At 40.1% G+C, this 15,655-nt stretch overlaps 1 protein-coding gene across 1 annotated transcript; it reads right to left on the bottom strand.

Moving 5' to 3' along the window:
• Nucleotides 1–4,730: 4,730 nt before the first annotated feature.
• Nucleotides 4,731–11,920, bottom strand: RCN1 (reticulocalbin 1, EF-hand calcium binding domain; the record flags this gene model as incomplete). Its single annotated transcript, XM_008939467.1, has 5 exons — nt 4,731–4,838; nt 5,739–5,938; nt 9,386–9,446; nt 9,935–10,113; nt 11,727–11,920. Coding segments are annotated over 5 exons (742 nt in total), but the record flags the coding sequence as incomplete, so codon positions are not given.
• Between the last annotated feature and the right edge of the window lie 3,735 nt (nt 11,921–15,655).

The following is a 15,655-nucleotide window of genomic DNA, read 5'->3' as shown; positions in this document are numbered from 1 at the left end:
AAATGATTCTATGATTCTATGAACTTCAGGTATGTGGTGGTTTCAGGCCACAAATGTGGCCAACGTCACAAATGTGAGGCCAACTACAACGCACTTAAGCAAATGCTAACACACAAATGCTAGCCAGCCAGATCATAGTTGGACACTTTAGGACTATGAAATAAATTCTTCCACAAAGAAAATGACAAGCATGCAGCGTATGGAACTGAGGTCCAGAACTCTGCTGCCCTCATCAGAGCCAACACTTGTGCTGAAGATGAATATCCCTTAATTATCAATATGAACATAATGTGTTTACATGATAATTGTATTCTTGTCACTGGCATAGCAAAGACACGCTCCCATCTGTTGAAGATATTTTACCTTATCCTGCAGAGACAGAATGCAGGTGTGAAATTCTTGTTGTCTCATAGGCGTGCATGTTCCTTGTACACTATTTCACACTATGGGAAAGCTGGTAACCTTTTTCTTCTGAGATTGCTTTGACATTCATCATATTGGGTAACCTACACAGCACTTGAGTTTGGGGGATATCAGTCCTGCTGGTGCCTGAAACTTCAGTGGAAAATAATCCCAAATTCTTCTTTTGTACTTAGTGAATAAGGTTCACATGCTCCTTGCTGGACATATTAAATGGAATATAGCTCACACTAAATTGGAGTGACAAAAAAAAGGCACAGCCTATCAGTGGTGGATGTTTCCAAGTATTTGACTACAGGCTGATTCAGGTTTTGGAAAAATCCTTGGCCTTGAAACATTTTCTGTGGTTCCTTCTGTCACTCTGTAAAACTAGTTCCATTTGCTAATAGTAACTTGCTGCCTTGGAGTGATGCCACCACGACTCAATAAAATGACTAAGTTTAGTTAACGGGCATGTAAAACGTTAGACACTGTCGTCATGAACTAGACTTATGCCCTATCTTACATGAATATGAACCAATCTAAATTCCTAAAAGTTAGTGTTCAGTACTAGTAAGGACATCAGGATCTGATGATCATATGGTTATTTGTAGCCTCCAGTGCTACCATCCTATTGCTCTGCTTGTCTTTGGGAGGCCAAGGCCTTGGTCCCTCTATGTAGGAACTAGGAGTTCTACCATTAACTTCAGTGCGATCAAGAGAACTCCTGTATTGCAAATAGTAAAGCAATATGCAACTATGGTAAGATACTTGTGTAAAAGTAATTGGATCAGGATGAGCTGCATTCTCCTTTCCTGAGGGAGTTACGTGTAGTATCTTCACTGGAATAGGAGACAGATACAACCTGATTGAATCATTAAATGGAAATATATGACAATGAACGTTAGCCACTTAGCTCATTTCATAAATTCTAATAATTAAAACTTCATGTGCAATAATAATGGCTATTCCAGATATCTAAGTAAGAAAAATGCGCCTTTGATATGCTATGGCATAGTCATACTGAAAACACTGAGTTAATGGAGGATCTGTGTAATAAGTTACCATACAGAACCTGCAGTTAGAAATATATAAACATGTTTCCCCACAGAATTTCACTACGTCACAATTCATTAGAGAAAATAGGCAATAACTGACAAGATAGGCACAAAATGGATTTTCATGTTGCTATGATGAAGTATAGCTCCCAGCAATTAATGGTTTTAGTCATATTAAGCAGATAAATAATGCTATCTGACATTACAGTATTTCATATTACACTAAAATTTTCTAACATTTGCTCATAATGTGACTTGAAATACGTTACCTAGGAAAAAAAATGTTCTCTCTGAAACAGTCAAACCTCATTAGAAACCTTAGGCTTGAAAAATCAGAATGTTAACAGTTATATCCCCTAGCAAAGGTTTGCGTTCCTTAAATAGTGTTAAATTTAAACCCAGAAGCTCTAGTCTCTTTTGGAGTTACTCTTTCTTAGTGCATTGAGCTTGAAAGGAAAATTTAGTGCACAAAATGTACTGTGCATTACTGAATGCTGGTAAGTGAAACACTACTAAGAGCTGCAGAAAGAAGAGGGTAGCCTTTAGAAAGAAACAGGATCTGTGATACCTTCTCTAAAACCATGCTTCTATATTCTGCTCTATAAAAAGCTAATCTTCATAAGACCCCCTTATGCATTATTGATAAAGAATTTTATTAGTTTAAACCTCTTTCTAAAACTGGCATGTTTACCTTTTTAATAGCTGGGTACAGTCTACCTGGGTACCAAGTTTTGTAAAAAATTATTTATTGTAAAATACTGTGGATCTATATTTCCAGTTCTAGCTTGCATGAGTAACTCATGATTTCAGCATTCTTAGTCATGTAAGTATAGATTTATATGTGTTCTAAGCATTAGTAAGAATCAAGAACAAACACAAGAATATGATTTCTCTCTCCTGTCATGCTAGTTCTATTCCAAAATTGGTGAGTAACGTGGAAGAAAATGTGATTCTGGTTAAAGATCAGATGCGGTTTCTTGTGGGACAGTATGCAGTGGATTTAGAAGTGTCATGTTTTGCTGAAGGCAATGATGCTTAGTGTCTCAGAACCCAACTCCAGCTGATTTTCAGCAAGAGTTAGCAAACAACCTTCCCTTGGGTTTCAGTGGAAATCCTTGGCTTTGTATCCAGCCTGAACTGCAGTTTCACTTGCACGAAACAAGCTTTTTTTGAGGTCTTCTAAGGTGCTGTTTCCTGAAACAGCAGAAGATAATCTGAGAGCTAAGAACTGCAATTCTGTTACTAAAATATAAAAAAGTTTATTTTTCAATTTTAGTATGAAAGGACTACTAAAAAGAATTCTCATGATTTTAGGATTACTGGTTACAATAAACCTTTCCAAATCCAAGTCATAAACAAAACAGGTAATGTTTCACATGTGCCAAAACACAATTTTATTGCTTCTCAGGTAACACTGCATTTAGGCATTTATTTAACTTGAGGGTTCTGGAAAAGCAGAAACAGTCCACTTACGTCTTACGACATTTGTCCTCTTGCATGTTAGTGGAAGAGGTAGAGAATTTTCATAGACACTGTTGGCAATATCATGAGAAATGCACACCAAAAGCTTACTAATTATGCTTGCAATAACATGTAATCTCTGCCAGACTCTGGTATCTAGATTTAAGTATCATCAGTTGGAGAATGTAAATACTTTCACCACAGTTCTTATATGACCTTATAAAAAAGACACTATAGAGGTCACAGTTCTGCATTGTCTCATTATGATTTTCACAAATCCGTTAAATTGCTGAAGTATATCCCAACCTGGGAGTCTCAGAGCTCCTCTCTGTGTGATCACTAGTGTGTGATGCTGTACACCAACCCTCCAAGGAACATCCAAGTAAACGCCATTGTGGAGTTCCAGTTCTCCTAGTATTAGTGTTCAGAACAAACTCCACCAACAGTAATAGCAACTAGGTATATTGGACTTATTTCTAGCTTTTTCTTTTTTGAAGGAGTTGGTGCTGTATGTCCAGCTGCTGTTTGTGGATGAGCACCCAGTGGTGCAGGAGCTGCCAATGACCCAGTGCTTTCGGAACTACTGGTTTTAAAGGCTCGGTTTGTGCTTTCACATAATCTCCCTATCCTAGTCTGTGTTAGTGTTATTGCACCTTCCAAGTATCAAAAACAAGTATTGGTTTTATTGTGCTTATTTTAAAACCAGTACATTTAAGAACAACCGAATATATGTGTGGTATATAAAAAATATACATGTAACAGCTCACATTATACAGTAAAAAAGAAAGCACCTGTGTGGAAAGCTTACCCCCTTCTTTGGAAGGAAAGCTTCAGTAACATATTTGTGTGTATATACGTACAAAACCAGAACTTTAGCCACATAAATCTGTCCTCTTCTGTGGCAGAGAAGACAGAAGGCCCAAAGGGGTGATATGTCTCATTCTTTCTCCATCACAGAACTGCTGCCATTCACACTGTGTGAATAAGACTATGGCTTGGATAAAGTGCAAGAAGCGTGAGACAAATTATGCTCCATGTGGCAAAATTCCTCCCAGGAAAGAGCTTAACCAACAGCCCCCAAACAATTGTACGTTACTCTGCTGTCAGAGGGAGCAGCTGTCAGGAGGAACTCTGCAACCCTCGCTGAGGAACGCCGGCACAGGGCGCTGTGCCACACGGGCAGCCTCTGCACTGTGATGGGGCTGGAGAGAAGGGGCAGCTGCAGATGTTGCACTTGCCAACCTTGAACCAGAGGGCTGCTGGCTACCTTCTGCAGCACCTCTGTCCCACGCAGGAGAAAAAGTGTGGAGAAAAAGGTTGTGGATCTTGTTGTGTCAAACCTTTTCTCTGGATAGGAGGGTTGATGTATAACTCTGAATTGTTATATGCTATTAAAAAAGACAACTAAATAACTTAAGTCTGTTTAAAAATTAGTTTTCTTTCTAATCCTAGGTACAGTTTACTATAGTAAAAGTGGGTATTTGAAGAAAATATTTCGCTATTAAAGATTCTTGCAATTATGTTTTCAGAAGTGCCTTTTCCAGGTTAGGCTCTAATCTATTAAGAAAAGTTACCTTTTAATTTTTTCCACAATAAAACTCTATTAGATACTGTACTTAAGCACGTGAAAAGAGTAAAAAGCTATTTCTGTGCAGTTTCTGAGGTAATAAGCTGGCATGTTAAAAACATATTAATGAAAGTCACTTGTTTGTGAGTGTGTCCCTTGCCCATCTTCCCTAAAGAGAGAGGATGGACACGGTGACCTCAGTAAAGCAGAGGAAAGGTCAGTGTCATACTGGTTGGTATGCCGTATCATAGCTCATCATGGTTTCTTGTGAGGTCCTCCCCATAATTAGTAGCTTGACTTCCTACGAACATATTCCAGTTGTCTAGAACCTCCTCTTTCGTTAGTTTTTGATCCTGGTGGGAGGAAAATCAAATATCGGTAAGAACATATTCAAATTTAAGTAAGAGACACACCATCAAAAATTTACAAGAGCCCTGGGAAATAGTTCTTCATCATTGTCGCTGTTAGGGTGAATGAAACTCAGACCCCAGTGGAAGACAGAAATCCCACTGGCTTCAGTCAGACCAAATCAAGTTTTAACTGAAAGTTCTTTGTTATTAACTTACTGCCAAACAGTATATGTGTTCTTTGGTACACATTTTTGCTGTGTGGTTTGTTTTTGCCTTCCTGACAGAAAAAAATGAAAAGCCATTGGTGCACTTTTTTGAAGATGGTTCCTTATGTTATCAATTTACACTCTCTCTGTGTAAGAGTGTTTTGGCTTTTTAGGTTCCAACTTTGCTCACGTTACACTTCTGAAGACCACTATCTGGGATCTACTGAACCATTAATCTCCCAGGTTAGAGGAACTGGATGTGTTGAGCCAGTTAAGTCAAAGATGTGTGTTTGATTACACAAAGGTGGGGCTTTTTGCTGCCTCCTATGTAACTTATTTTTTATTTTTCTACTGCAGTCTAAATTAGCACACAAAAGTCACAACCACTCTTAAAAGGAAAAAGACTATTTCAACCATGTTTAAAACTTCCAGGTTTAAAATGAAAAATAATTTCTTATCTAACCTAATGAGAGCCAAGAGAACTTCTAGAGCTTATAAACTATTTTGCTACTTTGTGATTCTAACCCCACCAACTTAAAATGGCATTGATAAATTAATGCACTAGCAACTGTAGCCTCTGAAACTCCATTTAAAGTGTACTAATAAGAAGAATTATCAGGAATAACTTCTTGTAAGCTGATATGTGTAAAAAAACACTGGTCACATAACTTCTTTAAAAAGTATACTAGAACACTACCTTGTCTATGTCCGACTCGTAGACTAAGTGCCTGGCTTCAGCTAGTGCATGATCGTAGTCTTGTGGGAGAATCCAGTGCTGAATCTCCTCTTTGTCCATCTTTCCATCCTTGTTGAGGTCACGAAAATCTGAAAACTGTTCACGCTCTGTAACCACCCAGTCAGGCTCTGGTCCACCCTCTTCATTTGCAAACATATCCGCTGGATAGGAAATAAAGGGGTCGCTTCACTGGATTTGCAAATTATGCACCAGCTAAAGACATTTGCAGTGTTCCTCAGAGGAAGACTAAACTTCACTCTTTGCAGTTGCATTTTCTTTGTACAGAGAACAAAATGTGGGGTGTAAATAGAGTACCTGTGTCTATCTTCTCAAGCCTATTTCTTCACTGCTGATGATTCTGTCCATTCTTACACTACCCTTGTATCCTAACCTGTGCACTGCTGGTGAGTCTAACAGGAGAGGTGAACGTGTCCAAAGGCCATCAATCCAGCGAGTTTCAGAACAAAACAAATTCTTTAAGGATCTTTAGCACTACCGCTTATGACGGCTACTTAACTAGGCACAGCCATCTGGGGACACTGCGATTTTACCTTGTCTCCACCAGCAAATGTCTTTGTGGATGAGATTAGATTCCAGGCAGCAGAAATTAGGTAATGGGGAAAAAAGGCACAGGGAAAATTTAGGAAAATAATAGTTGCTTGTCCATGGGACAGCAGTGTGCCCTTTTGGCCAGGAGGGCCAATAGTATCCTGGGGTGCATTAAGAAAAGTGTGTCCAGCAGAACAAGGGAGGGCCTCCTCACCTTCTGCTCTGCCCTGGTGAGACCTCACCTGGAGTATTGTGTCCAGTTCTGGGCTCCCCATTTCAAGAGGGACAGATCTACTTGAGAGAGTCCAGCGAAGGCCTACAAAGATGATTGGGGGTCTGGATCACCTGCCTTATGAGGAGAGGCTGAGAGACCTGGGGCTTTTTAGTCTGGAGAAGAGAGGACTTAGGGGGATCTAATTAATGTGTATAAATATATGAGGGCTGGGTGTCAGGAAGGAAGGGGCAACCTCTTCTCACTTATGCCCTGCGACAGGACACGGGAGAATGGTCACAAGCTGGAGCACAGTAAGTTCCACCTCAACATGAGGAAGAACTTCTTTAGTGTACAGGTTACAGAGCACTGCAACAGGCTCCCCAGGGAGGCTGTGGAGTCTCCTTCCTTGGAGACTTTTAGGACCCATCTGGATGTGTTCCTGTGTGACCTGCCCTAGACTAGATGGTCCTGCTTTGGCAGGTGTGTTGGACTCGATGATCTCTGGAGGTCCCTTCCAAACCCTAACATTCTGTGATTCTGTGAAAACTTGAATGCTTTTGTCCTGCTTGTAGAAAGATCTGTGTAAGAGAAATCTGTCTTAGTAAATGAATCCTTTTTTTTAAGCATGCAGTGCTGCAGCATACCACAGTAGAAGGTATTCTTCTACAAAGACAGACTTGGAGAAGTCATGAGTCAGTGGTGCATTTTGTATGAGAAGCCACAGACATTGCACTTATCATGAACTGGTACCTTGGGATGGACCACTTATGACATAGAATGCATTGATTACATACATGAGCTGCTCTGTCCTGTGCTATAACTAAGAAGCATCAGTAGGAAAATGCCACAGTGGCAGCAGCTATCTGTATAAACAGAGCTGGGAGAATAGCAGTGATTGTTAGAGCAGGTGATTTGTAACTGTTCTTTACAGCACAGACCTTCCAAATCATGAGTAGCATTGTCCACTTTATTCTTCTGGTCACTGTGACTACTCACCTGTCTCCTGCTCAGTAGGGCCACTTATTCCTCAAGTCTTCCAATTTTCTATCTATAATTAAAGTCTGCTTTGTGATACTACTCCTGTGCCTTTTGGGTTTGGCTTTCAAGGGTGTGCTAAGGAAAAGTGCATCCCACATGGATGGTCTCAGGGCCAGGGGCTATCTGATATCTACAGAAAGCATAAATACTGGTCTCAAATCCAGGAATATCCACTCCTAACCGTGCAGTGTAGGTGTATAGACTAGGCTGAAGTTCTCTATTGGAAGAGCTGTCCACAGTGTCCCTGAAATACTCTGTTACCTGCTCATGCACAGTTAAGAATTTAGTTCTCTCTACTTTGACATGACTAGGGACATATTGCTTTGCTGCTTGTGTAAAATCTAAACAAAATTTTGTAAAAGACAAAATAAGGAGTAGGAGGAGGGAGGTATCGTTCTATAACCTTCAGCAGATTTCCCTATCAAGTAGCTGATGTGCAGACTGAAATTTTGGACTTCTTTCTGTCACTCCTTATAAATTACCAAAGAAGAGATTTGGTTTTCTGTTTGTTCCTTAACCCCATTTCATCAAAAATAAAAAATATTACATCCGAGAAAGGGCAACAGGCGTATTTTAAGAATAGTTTTCCTCAACTTATGAAGAAAACTTCAGACAACACATTCACTTTCTTTTTTCATTTTTCAAAGTGCTAATTATATTGTTTATTTGAAGAAACTGACATGTCCTGTCAATTTGATTTTTATCTTCCTCACCAATGCGGGGTGATCGTGACTAGAACATTCTATGTTCCTATCTATAGAAGACAAGAAAAAACAGCATTCACATGGTAACAAATGTTGACAATTACCTTATAATTATATGTAGGTAATGTCACTGAATGAACAGAAATTACTGTGGAAATTATGCTGCTCTGTTATTTCAGTCATAAATGAATAGCATTCACATTCTGAGGCTAAATATAATTTACAAGGAATAGAACCCCCCAGTCATTAATTAACGTGTGTATATTGTTCCTATTACACGTGAAGTGATCTTTATAGCACCACTACAAACAGAAAGACCCATCCGAGTTTGCATTAATGCTTTCCTGGTGCTACTTTACTGATTTAAAACCCATCAAAGTGAGTGCAGTGAGAGAAGGGAGCTTTTGGTATCAGTGTAATGATTCTAAAGGCTAAAATGTATTATGTACTGCTGATCTCCAGTTCTGTTTCCATTTTGGTTTCATAGGTCTAAATGCAAGATGGCAGCTAACTGCTTAGTGTGACTCAAGTTTGTGCACATTAACTGTGACTGATCTGCTGTTGATGTTTCCCATTTTCTTCTCATTCTGCCACTGAAGGAATGCACAGCTAACTCTCATGCACTTCACAACTTCTTCAAGAATCTTAGATCTGTTTCTACACTTCCCAGCTATTTTGTATAGTCAAGTACCATTCAATCTTGGGAAGAGGCATATTCACTTTCTGATGCTCTTGCATTTCTGAACAATGCCATCAAAAGATGGTAATGTGATCAAGTATACAGAGAATATTTCTGTCATGAAAAATATTATTTTGGACCCTCTTAGCCAAATTACACGAGGAGAATCTGATGCTGTAAGGTGTGTGAGGAACTTTTTGCTGGTGATATTGCTACCTGCCTAAAATGAATTAAAACTTTCTGGGTTGGATCACAGAATCACAGAATTGCTGTGGTTGGAAAGGTCCAACCATGGATGGCTGGTTTAAAACAGCTGAACTGGAGTAGAGAAATGTTCCATCTTTGGGTTGTTAATATTGCTGCAAATTTGAGAGAAGATGGACAAATGGACTGCAGATTGTCAGAAACAGATCTCAACACTTACCAATGTACTCATCTTGATCCACAAAACCATCCCCATTTTTGTCTATGTCTTCTAAGGTTTCCTGGAAAATAATTTTGCATTGAAGTAATCTTTAGAAGTGAGAATTCTTCGCTCGTTTAACATTTTGAGGCCTTGACCTGCTCTTGTAAACAGGCAAATGTACTCTCACTGACTCCAGCGTGACTGGTGTCTATATAATGAAAACCAAATATCCTTTCATGTTGAAAAAATTCCCTGCAAGAATGAACTGGACACCATGCTTAAGTTTTATGTTAGGGGCAGATACAAGCCCCTAAGTGCCTTAGTGTAAATCTGTGCCCCAAGACCATTTCTTGACTCCATTTAGGATCTATGTGCATGCAAAAAATCTTTCTTATACTGAGAGCTCCAAGTCAAGCGAATTTCCTGAAAAGCATCCTGTTCTGTTCTCCACTTAGTTACTATGTGTGTCTCTCTCTCTAAACCCCACATGGAAAGGTGACAGAAGCACTTCAAAGCTCATCCAAAAAATAAAAGTAAAAATAGGGTCATTGGTTTTGCTCTGCTTACTAAGACAACGATGTTTTTCATATGCTCAAACTCCTCTGGGTGCAGGAAAGCAGTGAACTCTTCATGAGTGGCAGCTAAATCACCATCTAGATCTGCAGTTTTGAACCGTCTCTCATCTCTGGGCAGCATTTTCTTAAAGCTGTGCTGATCGGTTGCATCTTGGAATTCTTCTGGGTTTGCTGCAAATTAATCAAGATGATCTCAAAAGTATGTTCTTTGTAAAACACACTACCACAATGAAGCACCCCAATTTTGCTGTTAAGAGTCTAGAATTACAAAGGCTTGTTGCTAGAAGAGCTGCTGTGTTAACATGGAACTTCTCTTCCCTGTGAAGTTCTAAAGTCAGGGGTCAACTACTTGGTCTGATTTTTAAAGGTGTCTTAGTAGTATAGGTAAGTGCCCAACTAAGCCTTCTGTTGCAATCCAGGATAATGGATTTTGCAGTACTATATATTATCCTTCAGAGATTTTTTGTTTGTTTTAATCTACTTTTACAAGCACTGCTTAGGCCTTCCATGGGGCAGATATCATTCAAAGAAGTTTTATTCTTCTCTGAAGTCAGTTTGATCTACACAACTTTTCAGTTTCAAAAAGCAAGCAAACCAAAGAATATTGGTTTCAGAAGATAGCAGACCAAAATTATCTGACTGCAACACCCCTACTACAAGGAATGTAGTAATTATTTTCAGTTTAAAACAATTACATTTTTTCAGGTTGTTCAGTGGTATAAAACTAATTATATTTGATACTTTTTTAAAAAGATAGGCTCACTAAATTGTCTTCAAACATGAAAAAAGCAAACACAGTTGAAAAAGCCTAGGCCAGGAATCATAAACGTCAATCTTAAGCATGCATTAACACAAAACCACAATGTAGTAGCTGTTCTCCAGACCCTGGGGATTACAGAGAGCAAGGACTCTGTAGCAAGCAAAAGCAAAGCGAAGGCTGAGAAGAGCTCCCAGGGATACTGCTGCAGGGACTGTGTGTCCGATATTTCCTTCCACAAATGTAATAAGCTCCATTTTAATTCAAGTTAGATGTTGGAACTATTACTGCTGCTGGAAGCTTGCTCCAGAAACTGCCTCTTATGGGAAGTAGATATTGTCTTCTCATTTCCAGTAAGTATAAATATTCAATTAATACTGATTTGTTGTTGTGACAGCATTGCCCTTTAGCTTAAATGATTGCTTTTCATTCTTTCTCTTCATTAACTTATATAAAGTAAAGCCAATGTACGTGGGGGAGTAGGGAAAAGTCAGGTATATGTTTTTAATGTGTTTCTTTTGCCTGGTTTGTTAAGGATTTTCATTTGCAGTTGACCACAGTCTGAAACATGCTATTCTGCAAGAACTATTTTAATCAATAACTTTACAATAGGTTAGACCCAGCCTAAGATTTTAGTATCTAGACTCTGGAAGATTTTAGAGAGACTGTGTTAAGAAATACTGGTTAACATTGTTTTTTTTTTTTTTATTAAAGTATCATTTTTAATGTTAAAAAAATATTTCTAACTAGAGGGGACTTTAATTCAGCTTTGTTTGTTTAATTAATACATTTATTGTTTAAATACATTTAATAATCCGTTCTACAAAACTTTTTGTGTGCTGGTGACCCACGTGGAAATGGTTGCAATAAACAAGCAAGAAGTGCTCTTGATGTCCAAGCATCTATAAAATTCGATGCGATTTTCAAGAGTCCTAAATGTGACACCAAACTCCTGTTGACTATTAGGTATGAAATCATGCCTTATCTCAATAATCTTTGCGTATACAATCTGAAAATATTATCTTACCTAGATAATAACCATATGTGGCTTGTTTGTATTCTTCCCAGGCAATTTTATTGTCCTTGTTTAGATCATAATCTTTCCAAACTTTAGCCATGTTTTCATAGATATAGCGCTTCTGTACCCGTTTAATCCAGGTTTTTAATTCCTCTGTTGTGAGATAGCCATCCTTGTCGTCATCTATTCTATCCACAATCTTCCTGTAAAAAGAGACCAGCAACCTTAACAGTTGACCATCTAGGTTCTCTGCAGTAAGTCTCTCAAGGGATGCCTGTAATTGCTAAAGGCCACAACTTTGGGTTTGAGCGTGTAAAACCGGCTTCTGTCCCAGCTACAATGGTAGACGAGATGATAACAAAACTGTCTGACATAAGAATGCAGCTATAGTCCCACAACGTGTAGGTAAACTTGTCACAGCCTTGTTACACTCTGGGCACAGGCCTGTGGGAAACTATGTACCCTGCTCTTGGAACCAGGGCAGTTCCAGCACTGTCTCCTCTGCGCGTCCAGAGTGGCTTTAGGCACATCATCAGTTTTAACCCTCCTACCACTGCTCATGAGGTGCAGGAACAAACTATCTGTAGCACTGCACCTAGCTCAGTAACCATCCAGTGGCTAACTCCAGGTCATCAGGATGACCATTCCCTACCAGGCTAAATCACCATGTCTATGGACTAGTTATATGTCATTTCTAAGAAGGGGTTAAGAACAGGAGCTGACTTGTCTAAATTCTGACTTGAGATTCAACAGGCAAGCTCACTACACCTCCAAGCAGCTAGAGGACACAAGGAGAAGTTCTGCACTTTTAAATACTCTTTTCATTTCAACATCTTGTTTCTCCACAAAGAAACCAACCAACTGGAACTTCTCAGCTGGTGAAGCAATGTGTTTTCCCAAGCTGTAGCTGACAAAGTGGTTGAGTCAAATAACAGAAGCTGCTTTGGCTAAATTTCCAGCAATCTTCTGTATTAAGACTGAATTTATAAACAAATTATATTTCTGAGCTGTGGGGTGGGGGGGAAAAGGGGCTGATGAAGTTGCTTTCTTAAGTAGTAAAGTGTGAATTAACTGACCAGAAAACCTTTTCTCTTTTGTATAAATCACAGGGGGAATTGACTGCAAAGGGTCACTTTCACTGTACAATGGACTGTATTTGTCCATAGATTTGCCCCACAATTAATTAGATTTAATCAGTTTAGCTGATATTTCTATTGTTAAATGTATTAGTTATAATAAAGTACTCTGCTAGTAGCTCTTTGGTATTCTTAACATGAAAGACGTAAAGACTGTTTACCAGAATGTTTCATGCCTCTTGCTTTTCACCTGTTTTCATAGGTCCATTGCCATCTGTGTGCACTACTTCACTCTGCTTCCCAGCTGAAAATGAGGACAAAGAAAGTCCTGTCCAGAGGCTCCCAAAGGTACAGGTAGGACACCACTGTATGGACTGTGGACCTCACTTGTTATACTGATAATTACCTGTAAAATGGCTCGGGATCATTCTAAGTTTTGTAGCAGAGCTAATGTACATTTATCAATCTGAAAAGCCTCAGTGCCTTTATTTTAAACAGTTAATTCCCGAATACACCAAAAATTCAAGAAGTGTGTTAACAGACACAAACTGCCAGCTTATACGCAGGAATTCACACGCACAAGTGTGTAAGCCCTGAACGCTCACTTTCTCCCTTTAGCAGAGGTGGGATTGCAGTCAGTGTTAGTCTCCCACCGTGTAATAAGCTAGAGGGCACATGCCACAGATACATGCAACCTGCTGCTACTGAGATTGAGCTGCTAGTCTGCAAAGACTGGTGATGAAAGTTGGGGCAAGGAAATCATTGCTACAAAGTGTCTCAAAAAGGAAGGCTTCCCCTTTGCACCCAATATAAATGCAACTCTGTGTTGATAAACTCTGGCCTTGGCCTGTACAAAACCCACAAACATTTTTATTGTGAGGATCTGTAAACATCTTCTGTGTTCTCTGAAAATGACAGGCCCACCATAAATGGCAGAGAGAAGGTTCAGAGGACTGCAGCCTCTGCCTCCAATCCCTCAATGCAATCCTTGGCTGTTGCACCAGGATTAGGTCATACTTCTCCAGAGTCAAGCAAGTTGTGGTACTGTGCATGAGTGAGCAACGTCTGATTCTTCCCTTGTCAGGTGATCCACTAGGGGAGGACAGGAAGAAGAGATGCCCCTGTCATGCAATCTGTCCTTAGTGCAGGTGCACTCCCAGGTCACAATATGATTAAGGGCTTGCAGGTGCCACGATTGCAGACCAAGAACACAACACGCGGCTGCTCCTCTGCTGAGGCTGTAGACAGCTGAGTTTGCAGGGCCTTTTCTGTGGACCAGCTAGTTCATTTTTGTTTGCTGGAAGAACATGCAAGTAGCTTTGCATGACTGCTGTCTAGCCCCGGGATTCCAATCCCTGCGCTGGTCATTGGGATGACTGATGTCCTTCCACCCTTCCTGAGCAAGGTAAAATGACTTACAAATGCAGCAGCATGCACTTTGTTAAGAACAGTGGACTGTATGTTCCTGATTTCTCCCAGAAAGCATCTAAAAATAGCTTTTCCTAAATCTGTCTTCTTCCTAAAGGCCAGTCACTTGCAAAGAAGTGACACTATGTGTAACCCTTGCTGCAGAGGTTGGCCATAATGAAAATGGGTTTTTCAGTATATATCTGACTATAAAACCACAATAAAAAGAAGATAAACTTTTTTGTTTTTAAAATCTCCTCTACCTCCCAGTATGCTATCTGAAATTACAAGGTTAGGAAATGCTGAAAGTTACAAAACTTTCCCACAGGGTCCCCCAGGAACCACTCTCTGATGTTCTGCTGCACAGTGCTCACCCCACAATGCAGGCTTTGGTCCTTAGGGGGATGCTTTGGTCATCTCCATTTAAAAGGTTGCTGACCACAGTTGTAGCTTAACCATGTCACTTCTTCAAGGTGCACACAGTGAGACTGCCAAAAGTTAAGTTTCCTCCCTTTCTGAGTTAGCATCTGGAAAAACTGTTTAAAACCAGCTCTATTGTTAAATCATACCCCCAGCTGAAATACTTATCCTGGTGTAAGTGCAGACCAATGTTACAAAAGCATGTCTATTTTAGTGATATGCTTTATGAGAATCTGTCACAGATAAGGTATCCTGAGAATGTGGTGTCTTTTGCTTCTCCTTGAAACAATGTGGGTGAAACTGGTAATTTCTCATATCCACTTTATCATTTTACTCACCGAGTTACACATAAATAGAAGTCACATATTCCAGAAGGATCATGAGGTTAGTGAGGTAACAGTGATACTGCACTAAGAGCTTATGATGGAACTAGATGGACTTACAGTAAGTGCCACTCCCTATGGAAGGGAACTAAAGATAAAGGGTAATCTTAGTGCAAACATACGGGTATTTTAAACGATTGTCTTACTAGTAACTACATGAAGCATTCTTTCTTTAACTACTGATAAACTTAGTGACCTGGCTTCCTGTTGGTGGAAAGGAGGGAGAAGCAGTGGAATAACATAGCTGTTGCATGGGCTCTGTTCTTGGTGTAAAGAGCAGCACGGTGAGACAGCGGGCAAAGATGTCACACGTGGAAAAGCTGTGGGAAGATGGCTTGAAGTGGACTTCTAAATGGAGCTACAAAGGAATGGTTTAAACTTGTTTCATACTACGTATGGTCCAGGTAAGCGACCCCGAGGTAAGGAGCTACAGCAGCAAAGCCCTTCAGCAGTGGGCGGGGTCTGCCCAACACGGGGCACAGCACCACGTACAGCAGCTCCCTCCGCGAGGCTTGCTGCTGTGGGACCAGAAAAGGCAGGAGCGAAACGTGCCAACGCGACGAACTGTCGCTCGCTCGCTTGACATAGCAGACCGCTGCCCAGGGAGCCCTCAGCGCGGGCAGGGACCAGGCAGCGGCCGGGCAGCCCCCGT

Source organism: Merops nubicus, unplaced genomic scaffold, assembly GCF_000691845.1.
Source record: "Merops nubicus isolate BGI_N331 unplaced genomic scaffold, ASM69184v1 Scaffold54244, whole genome shotgun sequence".
NCBI classification, from domain to species: Eukaryota; Metazoa; Chordata; class Aves; order Coraciiformes; family Meropidae; genus Merops; species Merops nubicus.
The sequence above is the reverse complement of the archived record's forward strand: the minus strand, read 5'-3'. Positions and strand labels throughout refer to the sequence as shown.